This window comes from Columba livia, chromosome 9 (assembly GCF_036013475.1).
Source record: "Columba livia isolate bColLiv1 breed racing homer chromosome 9, bColLiv1.pat.W.v2, whole genome shotgun sequence".
In the NCBI taxonomy this organism is placed as follows: Eukaryota; Metazoa; Chordata; class Aves; order Columbiformes; family Columbidae; genus Columba; species Columba livia.
Window position 1 is genome coordinate 20,722,934 of NC_088610.1, and position 21,857 is coordinate 20,744,790.

Genomic DNA, 21,857 nt, shown 5'->3' on the forward strand with positions numbered 1-21,857 from the left:
CTCGCTATTAAATAGTGATTTCTGCGCTGATAACTAGCGTGGGTTATGCAGAATAAGCAGGTAGAAAACCCACCAAAGGTTTCTGTGTGGAAATGAATCTCCTGGCATCCGCTCAGGGGGTGCCTGGGTCCTTCTTTCAGAGCTCAATAAAGTTACCAGCATCTTGACTTTATGGAATTTAATGCTTCTCAGATCTAATTTCTGCCTCCAACCTGTTATGTCAACTGGTGTTTGGGGAATCTTTGAAGAACTGTGAACGGTCTCTGTTTTAACAGATTTACACTCGATCTGTGATTGACCCCATCCCTGCGCCGGCTGGTGACGCCGCTGTTGACAGCGCGACGAAATCGGGTGATAAGCAGAAGAAGAAGACCAAAATGTCAGATGAAGAGATTGTGGAGAAACTACGTAGGTGGTTTTTGTTTCAGATAAACGACGGCTCTAAGGCTGGGGAGGAACGTTAAGCTTTTGCCCTCATCTTTTATGGCTTGTGTGGATACCATGCTTGATTGGTTTTGTGTCCAAGAGCAGCTGAGAGGAACATTCAGAAGCTTTGCTGATTTATGTGCTTCAGAGCCTTATTGGGTAAAAAAGATCGTAGAACAGGTTTTGTGGGTTGAAGTTGGGTTGTGACAGTGCGATCTGCCTGTATAATACAACCATAATAACACAAAATAGCTTCTGCTGTTGTTTGTTCCGTAGTCATCTTGAAGACAATTTTTCACATTGATGTTCCTGTGCTTAAGTCGAGAACTGACTGGTTTCCAGACTAGGCCCAGCTACCGGTTTTGTCATAACCCCACACTGGGTTTTGCTACACAGAAGACCACAATTAAATTGAGATACTAGTGGGAAATAGCATGATGTGTCTCCTTTCTTCTTTAGGGACTATCGTGAGCATAGGAGATCCCAAGAAAAAATACACCAGATATGAAAAAATCGGGCAGGGGTAAGTGCTCACCCCAACTTTTATTCCCAGTGAGGCAGCATTAAGACCAGTTCTCTGTTCAATCTGATGGCGTAGCCCCTGCTTACTGAAGCAGGCAGAAGTGTGGGCTGTGTTAAGTGGTGATAAACACATGGTGAAGGCTGGAAATATTCTTTTAATGGGAGAGTGTATCTAGTCCTCTCCTCTCTGGTAAGATGTGTTCACGATGGCTGAATAGCACGAGGACGTGTCAGAGTTATCTTCGGTAACAGTACTGCCTGGACCAAGGTATTATTGGAGAAGAAAGTATATGTTAATACAAGTTGTAGCTTTTCCAGCCTAACTCCTACTGTATACTTTCCAAATAGGTCTGTCTGTGTTTGTGTGTGGGCTTCCCTGGGGGAAAAGAAAAGTTAATACCTATTGCAGAAAGGGTTGCCCAGCTTATCTGATCTTCTGGGGGCTCAAACACGCTGGATACAGGAGGATAGTTGGTGTCAGAGAGAACTCGAGATGATTTTGTTGTATGTGAACCACCTGGTGTTTCCGTGATACCACTTGCTTCTAATAACCTTCTTTTTGATAAAGCTCTTGCAACGTCGCAAGCTGACACAGTTTAGTGTTTGTGATCTATCTGTTCATGTGTGTGTTTTTTATACAACTGCCTGCAATGTTGTTTTTTTTTCTTCACAGGGCTTCAGGTACAGTGTTCACAGCTATCGATGTGGCAACGGGGCAGGAGGTGAGATTTCTGAGTTCACTGCACTGCGATTGCTTTGTCTGTGTAAATGTTTTTATGTAGGTGGCTGAATGTTTTTATGTGGGCTCCAGTATAAGTTGGGGAATGAGCTGTTGAAGAGCAGTGTAGGGGAAAGGGACCGGGGGTCCTGGGGACAGCAGGGTGACCATGAGCCAGCACTGGGCCCTTGTGGCCAGGAAGGCCAGTGGTACCTGGGGTGGGTTAGAAGGGGGTGGTCAGTAGGTCAGAGAGGTTCTCCTGCCCCTCTGCTCTGCCCTGGGGAGACCACACCTGGAATCTTGTGTCCAGTTGTGGCCCCTCAGTTCCAGCAGGACAGGGAACTGCTGGAGAGAGTCCAGCGCAGCCACCAAGATGCTGAAGGGAGTGGAGCATCTCCCGGGTGAGGAAAGGCTGAGGGAGCTGGGGCTCTGGAGCTGGAGAAGAGGAGACTGAGGGGTGACTCATTCCTGGGGATCAATATGGAAAGGGGGAGTGTCAGGAGGATGGAGCCAGGCTCTTCTGGGTGACAACCAGTGACAAGACAAGGGGCAATGGGTGCAAACTGGAACACAAAAGGTTCCACTTAAATATGAGAAGAAACTTGTTCATGGTGAGGGGGTCAGAGCCTGGCCCAGGCTGCCCAGGGAGGTTGTGGAGTCTCCTTCTCTGCAGACATTCCAACCCGCCTGGACGCCTTCCTGTGTAACCTCATCTGGGTGTTCCTGCTCCATGTGGGGATTGCACTGGATGAGCTTTCCAGGTCCCTTCCAGTCCCTGACACTCTGGGATTCTGTGAAATTACTTGACTCGATTTCTTTCTGTGGCTCCCATCTCTGCTATTACCTCCCAGAAGAATGTTGTCATAGTCGTCTGTAACAGTGTGTGCCTTGTTCTGTGATAATCAGATGATCCAAGCTAAAAATAGAGTTTTGTCTTTCGGGTGAAAAGCAGAGGGAGTGAGGTGTTTTGAATAAAGTTTTGCCTTTGCGAATTGTGGGCCGTGGTGTCCCGCATTTTCAAAACTTACATTTTGTTCAGTGTTTGCACACTTGCTCTCTAGTCCCATGTCAGCAGAGGTGGTGGATGTGCCCATCTGTATGTGTCAGCTCCCCCGATGTGATTCTCTGCTGTGGTCACAGAGCCTTCTCCACGTCCTGCTCTTTGCTTTCCCTCCTTGGTGTCTCCAAACCCTCCTGGTGAAGTTGGTAACATCAGCAATAATCTTCTTGCTTGTCACCTAGTGGTCATCCCTGGTTCCCAGGATTTAAACTTAGGAATTATTTGCTTTTCTTTAATTTCACAATCCCTTAATTTTCTTTTAAACATCTGCCAGTAGCCTTAGGTCACCGATCAGTAATTGCCCTTTCAACATCAGCCACATTTACCAGTACTGTAGCGGAGCACATCTCTAAAACACAAGCCTTTCAGTCATCCCAGTGCCTCGTCTCTTAGATTCCTCTCTGCACACTGCAGTACTTCATGTCCTCATACTGAGTGCATGCTACATTTTGTAATTCAGTTCCTTTCTTAGACCTCCCGTGCGTCTTGTCAGGCCGTTTGCAGTCTCTGTGCATTAAAGGGATGCGGTACTCTGGCTTTCCGGGTAGAATTTGGTCTATTCAGTGGTGAGAACAGGCCAAAGGAGGATTTTATTGCTATTTTCAATGCCCGGATGGGAAGGTGTAGAGAATATGGAGCGCAGACTCCTCCTAGAGCAACACAATGACAGGACAAGAGGTAACAGACAAAAATTGCCATAAAGGAGAGTCTGGTTAGATAGTAGAAATGTTTTTCCCCTCACAGTCAGGATGGTTGAACATGGGACAGGAGCCCAGAGCTGAATATCTGCCCATGGACTATCTGCCCATGGATATCTCCATTCAAACCACAGTTGCACAAAACCTTCAGTAACCTGCTCCACATTGGCTGTGCTGTGGGCAAGGGATTGGACCAGGCGGCCTCCGGAGATCCCCTGAAAACTTAATTATGATTCTGTGCCATGGGTTTTCTCCTTTTAATGCTCTTGGCAATACGATAGCGATGGTTTCTACAGGGTTATATTGGTTCTTGCATTTGGTTTTGGACTGGTAGGCAGGTCATCTTGTAAACTCCAAAGTGCCTCCTCAAAGTGTTGCAGGTAACATAACTGCAACAATTCTTCTACATTTTAAAATCGGGAATAGTTACCCTGATTAGCTTATTTCCTGGACAAGACAGCTCTTGATCTTCCCTTCCTTCTCTGGGATAGTTCAGTTGCTTAATTGCTTTGAGAGCAATTCCTTCTGCCTCCCAGCACTTCCTATACCCAAAGGCTAATTTGGTCGGAACCTAGAAACACCTATTATCTTGCCTTGCATTGGAAGGTTTATTCTATCACCCTTAGTTGCTACAAGATCCTCTTCTGCCCTAGGCCCGTTGAAATGAAATTGGGCGAGTATCTTTTTATCTTCTGAATGTTTCCTTCTGGCCTTCGTTATTGTTTGCGAAACTTTTCAGCTGCAAGAAGGTGATGTTGCTGTGGGCGTGAGTTGTATGCTCGTCGAGCTGTAATTCTTTTAAGTTGTATGCTAATAAATAAATAACTTGCCAGCTGCAAGCTGTGCTAAACTCCTTTAATCCTGTTATGGAATTTCTTCTAAATTTCCACAATATTAAGAACGACCGAATGGTTTTGTTACCTGCGTTCAAGCAATTGCTATTTTGTTTTGTCCTATTCAGGTTGCTATTAAACAGATAAACCTGCAGAAACAGCCCAAGAAGGAGCTGATTATTAATGAAATCTTGGTAATGAAGGAGCTAAAGAACCCCAACATCGTCAACTTCCTGGACAGGTAAGTGCAGCTGGCTGGTCGATTCCTTCATCCCCAGGGGCTTCCAGAGGTTTTAACTTGATTTACTAACACAGATCCGTACCTGAGGGTCTTATAAGCAAATGAAACTGTATATAGACTGCCATCTGAAACAAAAATAACAGGTCATCTGTCCTGTAGGGTGCTATCGTGCCCATTTAGGACATAAGACGCACACAGCTTTTATTGGCAGCATTTACATTTCATGTTGCCTTCCAGAGATGAACTTTCTTTACCATTTGTCTAGAAGTGCTTGTGAATCATTTCATTGCCCGACTCTTCTCAGTCGTTTTCCAGTTCTCAACCTTGTGATGGCAAACGAGCATGCTCTTTGTTTTCTGTTTGCAGTTACCTCGTAGGAGATGAACTGTTTGTGGTGATGGAGTATCTGGCTGGGGGCTCGCTAACAGATGTGGTCACAGAAACGTGTATGGATGAAGCACAGATCGCTGCTGTTTGCAGAGAGGTGAGTGTTGTAGTTGAATTTTGTCGGTAGAGGAATGAAGACGCACTCTTAGAATTTGTGGTACACTTAAGTTAGGACTAATTATAACAATTGCCGTTGGAGCCATTTAGTTGGGAAGGATGAACAATACTAAGAGCAGAAATTGATATCACAATAACAGAAAATAACAAGTTTAACCAGGAAAATTGGGGGTTTGCAATTAACTGGCATTAACTGTCAAGACATTAACTGGCAAGATTGCAAGAAGTCCCAAACAGGTGGGAAAGAAAGAGGTCTTCATCCACAAAAGCATTTTATCGCCACTTCTTTAATCAAACCTACAAGCTCGACATGCTTGAGAGCTGGTGCCTTATTAAACAGGAGCGTGCTTATATTTGGACTCCAAGTCAAGAAGCTATGTTGATGAGATGGCCTGTAAGGCTTACGTTTCCCTCTGTACCACAGTGCAAGAGGTCAATGTTTGAGGCTTTATTCAGAGTTTCTGATGACAAAGCTGATGAAAAACATTAAAAGCAAGATGCAAAGCTTTGGGTGAGGAGGGAATGCCTCATGTATTGTTAAATAGCAGTTGCCTGGGTCAGTTGAGGAGAAGTGATGAGCTCCAGAGGGAGTCTAGTCCTGTCATCCTTGCTCAAAGGAGTATTAACCTCAGTGTGTCTAGGAGAGGAGGCTTAAAAAATAGACAGCATTTGTGGTGTTCACTTTGCTCCCAAATGGAACTGTTAATGTGAATCTGCCTGTTAAATGTCTATTAGATATATAAATACTTTTGCCCTGGCGTGGTGGGAGAGTCTCTGTTTTCCATTTTTAGAAAGTTATAGTCTGAGAGATACCCTCTTGTGAGAGTTTACAAAACACTGTAATACAAATCTGACACTCAGTTTAACTTGAAGTTCTTAGATAGTCTCCATATATTTGTTAATGCTTCAGTGTGGCATTGGGTGTTTGCAAGTTGTAACACGAGAGCTCTGGCAGTTTGGAGCTGGGTGTTTGGGGAGGGCAGGTGGTGGAGCACACACATTTGGGGTTTGGTACCTGGGTTGCCCAGTCCTGCTGACAGTTTTAACAGTAAGATTATTGATAATGTGTGTTGAAGTTCAGGGAAGAGCAACAAAGGAGTTTAGCAGGTGGGAAAGAATGTATTTTTTAACTTCGACTAACAAAGAATATTCCAAGGCACCAAAAAGCCTTGAGTAATCAAATATAGGTAATGTAGACTGTAGAGACAGGAGCAGAAAAAAGAAAAAAGCATGAAAGCTTCAGGGTGTTTTCCAATAGGAAGAAGGGGAACTGTGTTTGCTTTAAGTGTGAAAGTGGACCTGGTGAAATAAGAATAGTTTAAAAAACATGTACTAAAATACAGCTGAGCTTGGTGCAGACTGTCCCTTTCTCGTTCTCATGGTGCGTGAAATCTATAGGTCCGTGACAGCTGAGCTTGCTTTCTGGATTTCTCAGAAAAACAATTCTCCAGAAGCTCGCAATTGGAATAATTTTAAGATTGCAGTAAGATATCAAATGGAAGAGTTAAAAATAGCTGAAGTCACAACTTGTCGGTGGTTTCTGCCCTGAGTCAGAGCGCCAGCATCCAGCTCAGGCTTGATTTATTAGGGCAGGAGGAGAGTAATTGTATTATCTGCTGGGCACATGAAACTTAGACTTTTAAGAGCTCCATCTGACTACATCAAGGTAACATCTGCTTTTGATGAGTCAACAAAAAGGAGGGGATGGAAAGCAAACTTGTACCTTAACATGTACGGACAGGTAATGGTTTCCTGAGAAACTAGAGCTGGAAGCGGAGAACTGAAAGTAACTATTGACTGTAATAGTAATTAGCTTTTCCGAGGAAAAAGTCTCATATTGGACCATTGTACTTCATCAAAACTCTGCTGCCCGGTGTGTTAGATGTGCTTCGTTCTGCAAGGCAGGGCTGCTTCACTAAAGCAAATGAAATCACAAAAAAAAACATACCAAAAAATTACATCTGTGCCAAGTTGCAAATGGTAAATGTTCTGCTTATAGTAAAAGAGGAAAAGCTTGCGATTTTTTTTTCATTTTATTCTCAAACAGTGAAAGTAAATTTAATTGCTTTCAGGCAGAAAGTTAGTGTGAAAGGTTTTAATGGAAAACAATGCAAAAAAAAAAAAAAAAAAAAAATATGGCTTTCATAATGAAGGTGTTTTACAGCCTTCACCGCAGGAGAAGTTCCATGCGTGTTGAGAACGAACTCTCACCAATTCCTCTTGGAAAAGCTCTCACTTCATCCTTTATTGTTCCTCTGTAGAATTTGTGGCATGTACCAAAGTTAACACCTGGGATTTTTGAGAGCGTCTCGAGTGATGAGGAGTTTAATTTTTAGGTTTAAGATAGCAGAGAAACTGATTAAAAAACCGTTGACCTCATGAGATCTGGAGAGTACTTGTAGCACAAGAGCTTCCTCTGCTGGTTATTTTAAATAACACCTCTTATATTTGTACCGCTCAGAACTGAGTGAGGGTCTAAGCGTTGCTTTTGAATTCATACTCACACACACAAATTGTGTTTTCATGTGCTGAATGGTTTTTTTCTCCTCCCATCCAGTGTTTGCAAGCGCTTGAGTTCCTACACGCCAACCAGGTCATCCACAGAGACATTAAGAGCGACAACGTGCTGTTGGGAATGGATGGATCAGTTAAACTAAGTGAGTAGCAGGCGATTGTTTCAATATTCAGTTTTCCCTTTCGCAGTAAACTTCAACTTGGAGAGTGTAAATGGGTAGGAGAGTTGACAGGAAAACTTGAGGTGAATTTTTATTGCCTCTGAGTAATAGAAATTCATTCTATATTATCAAATGTGTAACTCCCAGGTAGCAGATACTGAAATTCTGAGGGCCCAAGGACAGAGGCTGCGAGCGCGTTAGACCGGAAGGATGTTGAAGCAAACCTGTTGCCACATGAATCTGTTGGCAAATGTGAAGTAACTGGGACCAGGCAGGGAATGATTGCAAGAGAAAAGTTGCAGCGGACTGCGGTTGCTCCGTTAGTCTCCTCAGGTTGCTTTTAATGCTTTGCCACTAACGAGAACATTATTAACCATATATATTGCAGCCTAGTCTTATGCTGCGCCTGCACCAGGTCTCCTTTTCTTGGACTGAAAGTGTAACACACTTCCATTAATATAATAATGAAATAACGAAAGAAGCTACTTGCTTTTCAGGTAATTGTCACGCACGCATGGGCTTGTGCACAGTTAGTTAGTTTCTGGTGTGTGTAAACGTTTGTGGCAATAAAGAAATGTGAAACCACATGAAGAAACTGTCAGGATTGTTGGGAGAGAAGCGCATTGTCTGACTTCTTGGTATGCAGGAATGTGCAAAGCATAAAGCAACCGGAGGGTTAAGGGATGGTGTTTTTACAGTGGAGTAGGAATTTGAAATGTATCTCAGCAATATCCCTTACTCATGATAGTTTGCGGTCTTATATGGGTTATGTAGAAAGATAATGAGCAACTTGATTTGTTACCAGTGGATGCACTGCTTGCTTGCGTAGGAGGTTTTATTGTTTTTTAAATGTTTGTGCAAAACTGTTGATTCAGAGTCTGAAGATAAGCGAGTAGAGGATGTGGCTGAGAAAAGTTAGCGGGAGAAGGCTCAAAAATCAAAGAGCTGTCAAAGCAAAACAGAGTGGTGAGAGGACAGGGTTGGTAGCTGGTGTAAAGAAGCGTTGGCCCCAGGAGGAAGGAGAGACGGGAGGAAACAGGAGTTAGCTGTGAAAATGTCCTGTGTGAAGGGGAGATTCTGTAATCAGCCATGAGACAAGCTGTCTCATCAGTGCTTTCTTTGTCTGGGTGCTCATAGAGCTTCTCGCAGTTGTTCAGGGTGGAAGAAGCTCCACCTTCTTGTCAAGCTCTTCCCCTTCTCTGGGGGAGTTTGGCTTCCTGGTGGCAGGAGAGGGGGCAGATCCCAGCCTGCCTGGCACCACCACGGACCTGCACACAGTCTGCTGGTTGGTGAAACTGGGTTCTCCATCTTGCCTGTCTCTTCTCACTGGGGCATGATGCCGAAGGCTTTGTTGGTAGGTCAGGAGAAACACATTGCTGGTTCTCTGGTGTCTTCATTGATATACACTGTGCTTTGAGTTGAGTGGGACACTAATAAAGGCCAAGAAATGCTGGTGAGGAGCTCAGTGGCTGCTATAGGTCTATTTTTCCCCCCTTTTTTAAGGCAGCATCTTGACAATCGTGGTGTGGGCAGTTCTTTGTTCAAGCACTCTCTTGGTACAACTTCACACTTTGACAACTGTGGCTCTATTGTCAGCACTGCGTGGTGTGACGCTTTCAAACGTGACTCCAAATTTTAAATTCTGTCTCTTTCTCTCTCTCTCTCTCTCTCTCTCTCTCTCTCTCTCTCCCTCTCTCTCTCTCTGTTTCTCTCTCAAACTTAGTGTCAATGATAAGGTAAAATCTGTCTCCTGCCTTAACTCTGTTCTTATTGATGCTTTACATGCCTGGGAAATGGGAGTGCTGCAGCTGGATAAAGTAACATGATGGGACATGCCTTGCTGCTGCACCTGAAGGCTGTAGGAATAGGTGACTTTTCTCATTTTCTTGAGTGTGGTTGTTCCCTCCGGTAGTTTCCTTGTGGAAAGGTTTGTTTGTCCAGGTTCCTTCTGCTGAGTGGGGCAGCGTTTCACGTATCCAAAGCCATGTTTCCGTGTGTCTGTCAGCTGTAGTACCCGTATTTGATGGCCAAAATGCTGTGAAATGTCCAACTTGATAGCCGCACAAATTACATCTGTTTAGCAGGGCAGAAGCTGTAGTTTGTGGATTGGTGTGTTCCACATCACGTTCTATAGCCTGCCATGCACAGAACAATTGTGTTCACTGTGATTACTGGTTTTTTGGGCTGTTACCAGTCTAGGAATCTTGAAGACTGGGCAAAATACTGTTCTGCAGGGTAATAATATTCGCGTCGCTTTTCCAGAGGACAAAAAGCCTTATCTTCATGCCACAGGAGTCTGCCCTGCTCAAACACCTTCAGGTTTTGTACCTGTCTTGCATGTTGGATTTTGTAGTATGGCCAATATGGCAGGGGGAAGAAAAAAGGAGACACCCCTGAGCCCCTCAAGTGTGAAGGAGTAAAATATATGTATAGTAATAGAGAAATCTTCTAGGAAACCGGCTTATGTGGGGTGCACCAGTTTAACTTTTTAACGTTCTGTTATCCTACAGCTGACTTTGGTTTCTGTGCTCAGATCACCCCCGAGCAGAGCAAGCGCAGCACCATGGTGGGAACCCCGTACTGGATGGCTCCCGAAGTGGTGACGCGGAAAGCGTACGGCCCTAAAGTGGACATCTGGTCTCTGGGCATCATGGCCATTGAGATGGTAGAAGGAGAACCCCCGTACCTCAACGAAAACCCCCTGAGGGTAAGGAGCCCAGAGGTTTGCCAGTGTTTACCATACGAACGTGGTTAGTTAACTATCTACATTAAAGAGAAAATGAAACAAAAAAACACAACAAGCTTCAGCAGCGCAAGAAAATTCCTCCAAACGGAACGCACCCATCTTGAATTTGGAGTCAGCCCTACTGAATTTTTCCATTTAGAAGATTAGTACCAGCTTGTAACTAAAATGTTGGACTTCGAACTCAGTTTTCTGTCCTAGTTTAGTAAACCCATTAGGTTGTGAAAAATGCCGCTTGTGTTGGAATCTGATATTTTCTTTGCCCAGGTAAGTATCTGGTGCCAAAAGATTTTAAATGTTATTTTGCTATTAGTAAGAATAGAATTGCGTAGAATTCTGTGTAGAATTGCGGCATTCTCGGGTTTTATCTTGTCAAGGAGAGAAGTGGGCTGCAGAGCCCTTTCTGATCTAGACTAAGGGATTGCCGCTGGGCACCTCAGTTTGGCATCTTTTTGGTTATACGATATTCCTCATTTTGCAGGCTTTGTATTTGATAGCAACTAATGGCACACCAGAGCTGCAGAACCCCGAGAAACTGTCCCCGATATTCCGGGATTTCTTGAACCGATGTTTGGAGATGGATGTAGAGAAAAGAGGGTCAGCCAAAGAATTGCTACAGGTGAGAATCGCCTTCCCCTCACAGCCTGAGATACAGACGCCACGGCATCCAACAATTCACAAACTTACTTTAGTATAGCCATTGAAGTGAGCAGAATGGGACCAAGAGAAGATATTTGAGCAGGAAACATCTTCGTAGTGAATTATTGAAAAAGAAAAGGCCTAACGCTGTTTTTGGGGTGAGAAGGAATGATTATTAGGTGCTCCGGGTTTGTCCCTTTGGGAGCAAGATGTTGCTTTTCAGACCTCAGGATGAAAAGAGCTGTGTAAATATCTGGCTTTTAGTGGCTTTTCGAACGGTGTCTTTCTCTAATTGACTGTGTTTCTCTCCTCCTGACAGCATCCCTTCTTGAAACTGGCCAAACCTCTGTCTAGCTTGACGCCACTGATCTTGGCAGCCAAAGAAGCAATGAAGAGTAACCGCTAACATTACCGCCACAGCCTTCATCCCTTTTTTTGTTTGTTTGTTCATTTGTATTTTACAAATCTTTATAATATATGAAATTGTTACACATCTGGGGGGAGGGATTTTCTGGGGGGGGGGGTGGGAAATGTCTGCGAAAGGGAAGAAACTCTCATCCAGAAGACACCCAGAATAAATTGTGGTGCCTCTAGCAATCCCTGTCTGGGGTCGGGAAGGAATCAAGGACTGAATTACTGGCCTTTTACTTTTGTTTTGCAGACAGCCCAGAAATGCCACTTACTGTGCCTGGGGTTTTGAGGGGTTATTTTTAACCATTTTGCTGTAGCAGCTCCCATTCATTGTACCCTTCTGGGTACTTTCAATACTTGAATGACAGATTCAAGCTTTCAGAGAGCAGTACTAATTTCACCTGCTGATCTCTTTTCACTCTCCTCTTCCTCCCCTCTACCCGTTCAGTTTTATATCACTCTGGTAAGCTCCTGTATGACGAGATTCATGGCAAGTGTGACAAATGTGAAGGTACATCTTGCCCCTCGCTTCTTGTATGGATTAGCTGTTACTGTACTATAGAATTGACAACTTGGCTACTTAAGAAATTGTCACGTATTGAGATGCGTTTTGCTCTTTAAGAGGAATCTGGAGAGAGGGGGAAGAGAAGCGTTCAGCTGTTTCTCATACACCAGCGCTCTGTGGACTTTTTAATCGAAGATGTGGCCTCTTTGTAGAAACTTAACGATTGGTCGAGTCTTTGGATGTCAGTTTATGGATCTGTAGGTAGGGGTCAGATACTTTATTTATGATCAAATGATCAGCTATAGTCAGGGCAAGAAAAAGAATTCCAGCTGTCTTCCTGTCTGCTCTTTATTTTCCCTTTAGACTTGCTGGCCAGAAGCTTAGGGGATAATGTGCTTGATGCGGTGGGTGGTTCAAAAACATGTATCTGTGCTCTGACTTGGGCTTTGGAAGTTATGCTGGTGCCTTTGACTTTTTTATGTTACATTTCCCTTCTTTGTATCAAATACATTTTTGTATATGTTGTAATTCCCCCCTTCCCCCAAGCAAATAATGCATCAACCTATGGAGTTGTCAGAGTTTAAGTATTAGAGCTATTTTTTCCAATTTTGTATGTGCTCCATTTGTACTAATGAAACCAGAAGAACGAATCATCAGATCTGAGGACGCTGAAGATACAGGTTGTTTTTGAAAACGTGATTCAAGCAGAAGATGATGAACACCTGGACGTGCCAAAGCGCCGTTCGGAGAAGACGAGCACGGCACCGTCAAACGTCCGCGGGGCTCATCAGAGGCTGAGAGGACATGCCGAGTCCACCGGTCCCATCTCGCTAACGACGTTGTACCCGCTGGGCTGGCTGAAGCCGAACGTTGAACGTGCCTCCCTCTGAAGGACAGTGAGCGACTCGAGCGCTCGAGTTCTTGCTGTGTTACCAGGGCCAAGTGTACACGAACCCGTGTCCCGGCTTCTTCTTGTGCTACGCTCTATGCATTTCAACTTCCCCGAGTGTTTGAGGAGGAGCCAACTGTAGTTTCCATGTGCCAAACGATTCTGTGACAGAAAACCAGTGCTTTAGTGGGATTTTGCTGCGTTCCCAGCGGTGCAGGACCTGGGACGGGGATAGGGTTATGGCTGAGTGTGGACGGAGGACCCTGAATAAAAACTTTTTGCACACTTTTACAACCATTGCTGGCAGAGGATAGAAGTCATTTTCAGATAGTTTTGACGTTTGTCTAGCGAGGGAGATAACGATGTGTTGGAAGCTGGTAGCCAAGGTTGTGACAAAACCAATTGCCAGGCTAGAGCGGCCAGGACAGCACAGGTTGGTTGTGGTGACGATGGAGGGGAAGCGGGACGAGGGTCTCGAGGCTTCTAGGAGATGACATGGTACCAACAAGATGCAGTTTTGCGCTGTGGGATCGCAGTCCAGCTTGCGTTCTGCTCTTGCATGGTGGCAAAGCGTTATGTCGGATAAATTATATTAACTACTCCATCAAAGGAATAAATCCTGCCAGCTGTCAGGGTAAGAATAGCTGTGGTTTATCGTTTGAAGAGGTGTCTTGTTCCAGCCAGGTGAATTATTACGAGCTGCGGATGCTGTGAACGCCGTGTCTGCAGTTTGAGCGCGTCTGACTCCCTGATCAAGTAGAGAGGAGGCTTGGCCGAGGATAGAAAAGCCGTCATACCCAGGATTCCCTCTTTGTTCATTGCTGGCAATGGACTTTGTGAAACTCCTTGTGCCAGAGTTAAACTGGGAGATTTTCTTTTTAAATTTTTTTTTTTTAGATAGAAAACCAAGAAATCATAAGTAACTTTAACTTATTAGCTCACTTTTCTTGATGAATGAGGATGATTTAAAACGTATCTTACAAAATGTGTCCAATTTAGTCTACTTAGGAGATGATTTCCAAACTTCCAGCCGTCTTAGCACACAAAACTTGGCCCCATCCAGAAGTTACCAAAAGGATCTCAGCGCTCGCTGCGTGACCTGGAATGGTGTTCAGCTCTCACGCTGAGAAGCACCCACACCTCCCCTTCCCCACGCAGCCGTTTTATTGTTAAAAATTGAGGGTTTTGTGCCTATTGCGGCCAGAGGGGCAGCTGATGGACGAGCAGAGCCGGGAGCAGGTTGCCAGGCTGCGCTTTCATGTCATAGTGGCTCAGGCATCGCTTTTCTAACCATGTCAGCTGGTTGTGTCTGCAAAATTAAAACACGTAAGCTGCGTTGTGTTTCGGTTTTAACCCCGAAGGGAGCGGATTGGTGTCCATAGGACTTGCTGGGAGGCTGCGGTGTCCCTAGGGCAGAGTTTGCGCAGACGATGCAGAGGGAAGGACCGCGTTGGATAGCGCCGGGGTCCCTGTACGTCTCGCTCTGTCTCGGGTGCCAGCGCCAGATCCTGAGTCAGGACCAAAACCGCGTGTGATACGTGTGGAGTGTAACATATAGCAGTGCAGTTAGGTGTGTATACAGAGCGGGGCAGCTTATGGCCGAGACGCAGGGAATGTGCGACACCTGGGATCTTGTTATCGTAGAATAACCCCCCGACTTTTCGTTCAAAGCACTGGGAATGTGCACTTTGAGCTGCCTTAGGCGTTAATGAGACTAATTGTGGGCAGAGCAGATGGAACAGGCGGGGTCCCCACAGCGGAGGGGACACTGGGTGGCTGGGGAGGGGACAAGGAGGTTGTTGAGGGTCTCTCCATTAATAAATAAATGTCTCTGGTCGATTTTTCCCCTCTGTCAATGGAAATGGAAGTAGGTGCAAGCTTTCCTTTTTATTTTTTTAACTGTCTTCAGATTTTAATGTTGCCTTTTGTGTAATTTAATCCCATTATGTTATTTAATTGTTACTGCAATATTAACTACTGTATTTGTTGACTTTGTTTAATAACTGTTCTTTCAGGGCTAGAAATAAACTTTTAAAAAACATTTGGGTTTTTCCCCCCTTCCCCTGTCATGAGTTTTATACCTTCGAAGACAGGAGTAGCTGAACAGGGTACGTGTTCAGATGTCTTAATGAGATTGATAGAATGTATTTGTAATTAAGGTTCTTATGAATGCTCTAATTGTGATGGATATCATTTGATGCTATCGTAGCCTGCCCTGTTTCTTTTGAAATTTGATTACTCATCAGCATCAGTACCAACCTGGCGATAACCGCAAGTTTTCTCTGCTGCCACGCAAAGCCAAGAGCAGCCCAGTGCTTCACCATCCACCCACTGGTCGCGACTGGGGTGGGAGCGGTGGGCCGGTAAAGTGCCATCGTGGCAACGTGATGATGATCCAGGAACTATTCTGTATCAGTATCATCCAACATCCTGCCTATGTGGCACAGATGTGGGGAATGAGCTGTCCTGGTACCTGAGTGGAAGATGCTCCCGGTGGTCGGTGTTTGGGTGAGGATGATGCCGGTTGTCAACAGCTCGCCTGGGACGTGGGGTGAGATGGATGGCGCCTCTCACTTTGCTGCGGAGCCTTGCTTGCGTTGGCGTGGCAGTTCAGCTAAGGAAAAAGGACATCTAAACGCGTTTTCTTTGGAGTTGAGACCATCTCGGTTGAAATCCAGATGAAATTTCTGTCTTGCTTGTGAATGTCGAGGACTCATTGTGTCGTGCGTTTCCCATGTGTTACTGGAAAATCGTCTCTTCCCCTCTCTTGTGTGTGTACAAGCTTTGCTCAAACCACTGGCAACGGGAAATGAAGAAACCACTCGACTTCAGGAGCCTTTTCATCCAGACATCAGCATGTTGATTCGAACAAAGCACTGTCTCTTCAGGTTAATTAATTTGTTGTAGTATCTTTGTCTTTCTATATAATTGACCCTTCATGCATTTAAACTGATATTGTCTAACTCTGCATCTAAGTGATTTGGCATTTAATTTCTGGGGGAAAAGGTTGGCAGGAGGGGTGAGAAGGTGCTTAGTGGAACTCACTGATTTTCTGGGTATCGGTGCTTGTGCTGCTTGAAGGAGATCAGAGCTTTGCCTGAACGTGGGTTGCACAAAGTGGAACTCACTAGTCCTGACTTGATTAATCCTGTTGAGTCTTGCGTGAGCTTGCTCATCATCTAAACTAAACCCAAGAGCAGCCCCATCTTTTTGGATCCCGTTATTCAAGATTGGGTGTTTAAAACATCACTCTTCAAGATGCTAAATTTGAGGATGATTTCTCCCTTTCGGGGCTACAGTGAATTTACCACAAAGGACAATAATTCAGACCGCGCCAGCAAGACGCTGGTTAAAACCAGGGTGAAAAACTGGAAAGGACCTGCATTTCTGATCAGCTTTTTCGCAGCGGTGCCTGAAGACAAATGTTGGGTTTCGGCACGATTCGCCTGGCCCGTGCACCAGCACAGCAGTTGTCTGCAATGCCTGCTGCCGGGGCTTTGTACAGCTGCATTTTCCCCCCTGTTTTTATAACTTGCCTTTTGCTCCGGAGATTGTTTTTAATAGAAATAGCCGTGCTCAGTCATGTGAGAAAGGAACGCGCAACTGCTGAGCTCGGCTGGATTTGTGTTGCTCTCCAGATGTGTGGAGGAAACAGGTTTTTCCCCAAGAGCTTTTTCTTGAGGTGGCGAAAAACATGAACGAGTGAGAGCAGTGACCTTCTGACGGTAATTTCTGTGTTTGCAGCCGGTGGCGAGGGAGGAGGGCAGTGCCGACGCGGCTCCCCGTGCCGTCGTTCCCTTATTGCAACGGTGATGCTACTTTTTCCCGTTCTTGTCCTCCTGCTGGTGTCTGCGGGAGGAATTTCTTCCAGTGCGTAGTCATTGCAAAACCCATTTACCTATTGAGCCAATTATTGGAACAGCCAAGGGGACTGAGGATTTTATTATTATTATATGTATGTATATATATATATATATTTTTTTTTTATGGGGTTTACCCACTGAGATGTTAACGATTGCTCATTCATTAGGACACTAAAAGGCCAACAGGCTTTTGCTTTGGAGAAAATGTCTTGAGGCAGTAGAGAGAAGGATGGAACTAGAATAGCAGGCGGTGTCTGGATGTACAGGTAATGCATCTCAATGCCTCTCAATGCAGAGGTGATGCATCTGGATGCACAGGTGATGTATCTTGATGCCTCTCAATGCACAGTTGATGCATCTTGATGCACAGGTGATGTGTCTCGATGCCTCTCAATGCACAGATGATGCATCTTGATGCACAGGTGATGTGTCTCGATGCCTCTCAATGCACAGATGATGCATCTGGATACACAGGTGATGTGTCTCAATGCCTCTCAATGCACAGCTGATGTGTCTTGATGCACAGGTGATGCGTCTCAATGCCTCTCAATGCACAGATGATGCATCTGGATACACAAGCAATGTGTCTCGATGCCTCTCAATGCACAGGTGATGCATCTGGATACACAGGTGATGCGTCTCAATGCCTCTCAATGCACAGGTGATGCGTCTCAATGCCTCTCAATGCACAGATGATGCATCTGGATACACAGGTGATGCGTCTCGATGCCTCTCAATGCACAGATGATGCATCTGGATACACAGGTGATGCGTCTCGATGCCTCTCAATGCACAGATGATGCATCTGGATACACAGGTGATGCATCTGGATGCCTCTCGATGCACAGGCGCTGACTCTTGATGCGTGGTTGATGTGTCTGGATGCACAGGCCATGCATCTCGATGCACTGTCTGTGCCTCTCGATGCACAGATGATATGTCTGGATGCACAGTTGATGCCTCTCAATGCACAGGTGATGTGTTTCAATGCACACATGATATGTCTGGATGCACAGGTGATGCATCTCAATGCACAGACCCCAGTTCCTGGTGTTTTCTGAATGGCATGTGAATAACGAATCTGGCTCATTACAACTGCGGATGACCAGAGAGGACCCTGCTGTGACTCGGGGCATCTCCACGGGCTATTCTGGAGGGGGAACAGAGGCTCTTTTCCCATCCTGGGTACAGGGGTGCCCTTCCTAGGGACCGACAATCCCTTGAATTCAAGCTTTTTAGACCTACAGACGATCCACCTTTATCTTTCCTTCCAGCAAACGCTTGTTTTAAGGATTCCTGTTGTTTCATGCAGCCCGGTTAACCTGTGGCTCTCCGAGCCTTTTTTACCCAGGGTTGTGTGTTTGGAACCCCGCAGGCAGGTCCTTTCTGCCTCATCACAGCAGCCCATAACTGCTGCCTGCTCCTGGAGACCTCTTATCCACCCCAAAACTCACCTTAAATAACCCCACAGCTGCTCTTGGCTGTAGCTCTTACCGTTTTGTGGGCGCAAATAGGAGCCGCTGTGGTTCTGCTCAGCTTGTGTTACTTTTCAGTATTTTCGGAGAGGGTTTGTTTTACTTAACTGTGGAAATGCCAGCTTGTTCTTATCCCACAGTTAAAAAAACACCCCTGTTTAAATTATCAGCGTTTGAACAGCCCGGAAAGCAAATCGGTTTAGAAAAGGCAGGGTTCCAGCCACAGAAAAGAGGTTTTTGGTGGGAATATGGGAATATTTTTGGGCAATTTTTTGACAACTTTAGTTAGCCCATCCCCTTCTGCCATCAGCGCTGAAGTGAGATGGGAAACAAGCTGCTTCGTACCTGTTATTTAATCCTGTTAATTATCCTCGTAACAGCTCCCAGCTCCTGTCCCCAGCCTGGCTTAAGTGTCCCACAAGTGCAGGATGTGTCATGGGCGTAATTACAGCCAGTGGATGGGAAATAAGGTTTTGAAGACCTCTGAACATTTCACTTTAAAAGAAACAGGGGAAAATCCATCCCTGTGGGTGGGAAACGTCAGGATGTGTTTTCCTCCAGTTTTACCACGGGTGTCGCAGTGTTTTGCACATCACAGCTGCGTTTGGAGGAACACGGTGAGAATGAGCGTGACTTTTAGGCATTAGCACATGGCAGCTTTCTCTTGGAAGAACAGCAAGAACAATTAGTGTAAGGGGCATATTTTAACCCCCAATTTTTGGTTAGAATCACAGAATGATTGGGAGATGTTGGGAGAGGGGAGTTCGAGACACACAACAGCAGAAGATAATTGGGTTGAAATGTTCCATTTTTGTGGTGTTCTGCAGAGCGGAGATTTGTCTGACCAACGCCTTGCCAGAGGTGAATTTTCATGAAGCCAGAAGTATGAATTTTGTGAGTAGTTTAAAGTGTGTTTCATCTGCTGTTATTCAGGCGAGGTTGTTTGCTCATTTGAGGGAAATATACACGCTTATCTTGCCTTCTGGAGAGAGAAATTGGTTCAAAATGGTTAAATTGGGGTATGTTTTGAGACAGGCCAAGGAAGCCAGGGCGGCTGTCGTGGGAAGGGCCCAGATGATGGGCTGTTGGGGTGTGGACTCGCTCCCTTCTTGGGCTTCCCAAGGCTTCCCAAGCCAAGTGCCGTGAGCTGTGGTCACCAGGGACCTTCCCGAAGCTGCCCTGGGGTCACACTTTGCGACAGCGGTGACTGCGTAGGGATGGGAAATGGGAGCTCAAGGTGGTGAAACTTGTGCTGCAGAGCAGGGAAGTGACCCAGAAGATGCATAATGAATTATTTGCGCTTTGTTAACTGCGAATCCCTCATAATATGGCATTATCCACCCCATCCCGCCCTTCCTGCCATGGCCTGAGCTGCTTTTCTCTGTCCCCTTTTGTCCCCACAGATCCCAGCGGTGCGAGTCGGGGGGTCCTCAGTGGGAGCTGGTGTAGGGGATGCAACGCTGGAGCGACCACTCTGTATTTTGTCACCTGGTGTATTTTGTCACCTACAATCACTGTTGACCCCATCACGTGTTTGAAGGTCTGACCCAGATGTGTTCAAAGGTTTATATGGTGCAGATTTCAGAAGTCAGGTAATAACAATGCCATGGGGACAGTTTTGGTGGAGCTGGGAAAGATCATGTCCCCAAGATACCAGCAGGAGTGTAAATGTCAGTCACCAAAATCCCACCTGCAATTAGTGCTGCCAACAAATGAGGTGAAGTCTTAGGAAGCAGCAGACAAAGCCAGGCTTTCAAACTGGCCCAAGATGGACTTTGCTGTGGCTTAGAGTGGCTCTGCCCTGGAGACTTGCGATCTCCTTGTGTGGGTTCCTGGCTTTCCAAGAGCCTCCTCGCATCCCAGGCTTTGGGATTGGGGCAATAAGTGACATTTTATGGCACCACGTAGGAAGAAAATGAAGGGTTTTGCTCCTGGAAGCCCTGCGGGAGCTGCTGCAGGCTCTCGGGTGTGAACACCGGGGGTTGGACGCTCAGTGACTGTGCGGTGGAGATAACACCAGGACCTGCTCGCTGGGACAAACGCCTTGTGGCCGATCCAGCTGTGGTGAGTCCATGGGCTCCCGGGGCAGCTGGCAATGTCCCCAAAGGAGGGGACAGCACATGTGGCAGTTCCCAAGCCTGTTGGGCTGTGCCACGTTTGCTTACGCGCAGCTTTATAAAGAGGAGGTGCGGTTTTCTCCACTCCTTCCCGAGGTTGGGTCCGACCTCCCTGCAGCGCAGCCTTTGTCATGGCCGGCCTGAACGTCTCCATCGCGTTTCTCTTCCTGGTTGTCGGGGTGTGCCAGGCGTTCAGATGCCTTTCCAAGAGGCTCCTGTCTCCCGGAGCCTACGGTTGCCTCGCCACTGAACTGGCTGCCTCCTTCCAGTTGTGCGCCAGCTGCCTCGAGCTGAGGATGCTGGTGGAAATAGGCCCCTGGGGTGGTGGCTTTGGCCCAGACGTGGTCCTGACCCTGCTCTTCATCCTCTTTGCTGTTCACGGAGCCTCTTTCGATGGAGCATCCGCCAACCCGACCGTCTCGCTGCAGGAGTTCCTGCTCCTCGAGTCCAGCCTCGCCGCAACCGCCGCCAAGCTGGTGGCCCAGGGTGCGGGCATGGGGACGGGCTGGGCTGTCACCAAGCTCTACTGGTCCTGGGAGCTGACGCAGTTCCACCTCATCCAGAACCTGATCGCGTCTGAGTGCAGCTCCTCCATCCACACGTCCCTGCAGCACGCGGCCTTCGCGGAAGGCACCTGCTCCTTCCTCCTGCACCTGGTCCTCCTCAAGCTGCACCAGAGTCGCCCGACGTACCGTGTCCCTGCGCTGGCAGCGACTGTCACCTTCCTGACATACACAGGTGAGCAGCACCTGCCTTTCTCTTTCTAAGTCATTTAGAAAAATACCTTATTTGTTTTGGGGGGGAAGGTAGGAGCAGTCCCTTTTCTACCTTCCAGGATGTGAAAGATGATTACTAGTACATTTGTTTTCTACTTATTTTGGGGAATATTAATTTTGGAATCATAGAATCATTCTGGTTGGAAGAGACCCTCAAGATCACCAAGCTCAACCATTAACCTAACACTGGTAGTAAACCGTGTCCCACTTGGGGATGAAGATGACAGCAGGTGAAATGGCACATGAGGAGCTTGTCCCAAGGCTGCGAGTATTTTCCCTGAATGTCCCCTAACGTGACCCCTTGGCCCTGCACTGAGCTCTGCTGCAATCAGGGAGGGGTTTCCCCATGTCCAAGAGATGCAGCTGCCGGAGCCGCAGCAGAGATGCTCCTGGCGGGCAGGAGGGGTTGTGGGTCTCCTGGTCCAGCTCTTTGTGGGTCTCTCAAAGGATCCATTCCAGACTGACAGCCGTGCTTCTCTTCCCCCACAGCCGGACCGTTCACAGGGGCATTCTTCAACCCTGCCCTGGCCGTCACCACCTTCCACTGCTCGGGGAGCAACTTTTGGGATTACATCCAGGTTTACTGGCTGGGGCCCCTGGCAGGTGAGATCAGGAGGTACCCGGAGCAGAAATTCGGATGGGGGCAATGCTGGGTGTGACTCAAACCATCCCTGGCAAAGGGCAAGTGTCCTTTTCTGTCCCCCCCTCCCTGTCGCTCCAGTCATCCTTTCGTTATCTGTTTTTTTAAATCCAGTTTCTACA

The 21,857-nt window shown here is 46.4% G+C and overlaps 2 protein-coding genes across 6 annotated transcripts in view; both read left to right on the plus strand.

Moving 5' to 3' along the window:
* The window catches only part of PAK2 (p21 (RAC1) activated kinase 2), a 46,156-nt gene extending 31,251 nt beyond the window's left edge, over positions 1-14,905 (plus strand). For both annotated transcript variants that reach the window (XM_065073045.1, XM_005501563.4), the window contains exons 7-15: positions 276-408; positions 886-949; positions 1,622-1,670; positions 4,386-4,498; positions 4,865-4,982; positions 7,560-7,659; positions 10,188-10,384; positions 10,902-11,039; positions 11,379-14,905. In XM_065073045.1, the coding sequence (XP_064929117.1) occupies positions 276-408; positions 886-949; positions 1,622-1,670; positions 4,386-4,498; positions 4,865-4,982; positions 7,560-7,659; positions 10,188-10,384; positions 10,902-11,039; positions 11,379-11,465 (999 nt within the window). In that variant the 3' untranslated portion in view covers positions 11,466-14,905. The remainder of the gene's footprint in view (positions 1-275; positions 409-885; positions 950-1,621; positions 1,671-4,385; positions 4,499-4,864; positions 4,983-7,559; positions 7,660-10,187; positions 10,385-10,901; positions 11,040-11,378) is intronic.
* A 928-nt stretch (positions 14,906-15,833) lies between these two features.
* SRPRB (SRP receptor subunit beta) overlaps positions 15,834-21,857 on the plus strand; it is a 72,576-nt gene continuing 66,552 nt past the window's right edge. For 2 of the 4 annotated variants that reach the window (XR_010474477.1, XM_065073052.1), the window contains exon 1: positions 20,391-20,816. Coding sequence is in view for 3 of the 4 variants with exons in the window: in XM_065073052.1 (XP_064929124.1) it covers positions 20,451-20,816 (366 nt within the window). In the remaining variant the exon portion in view is untranslated. Of the gene's footprint in view, positions 16,994-19,029; positions 19,097-19,605; positions 21,058-21,584; positions 21,699-21,857 lie in introns of those variants that run through there. The other 2 variants (XM_005501565.3, XM_065073051.1) reach the window with 2 other exon arrangements.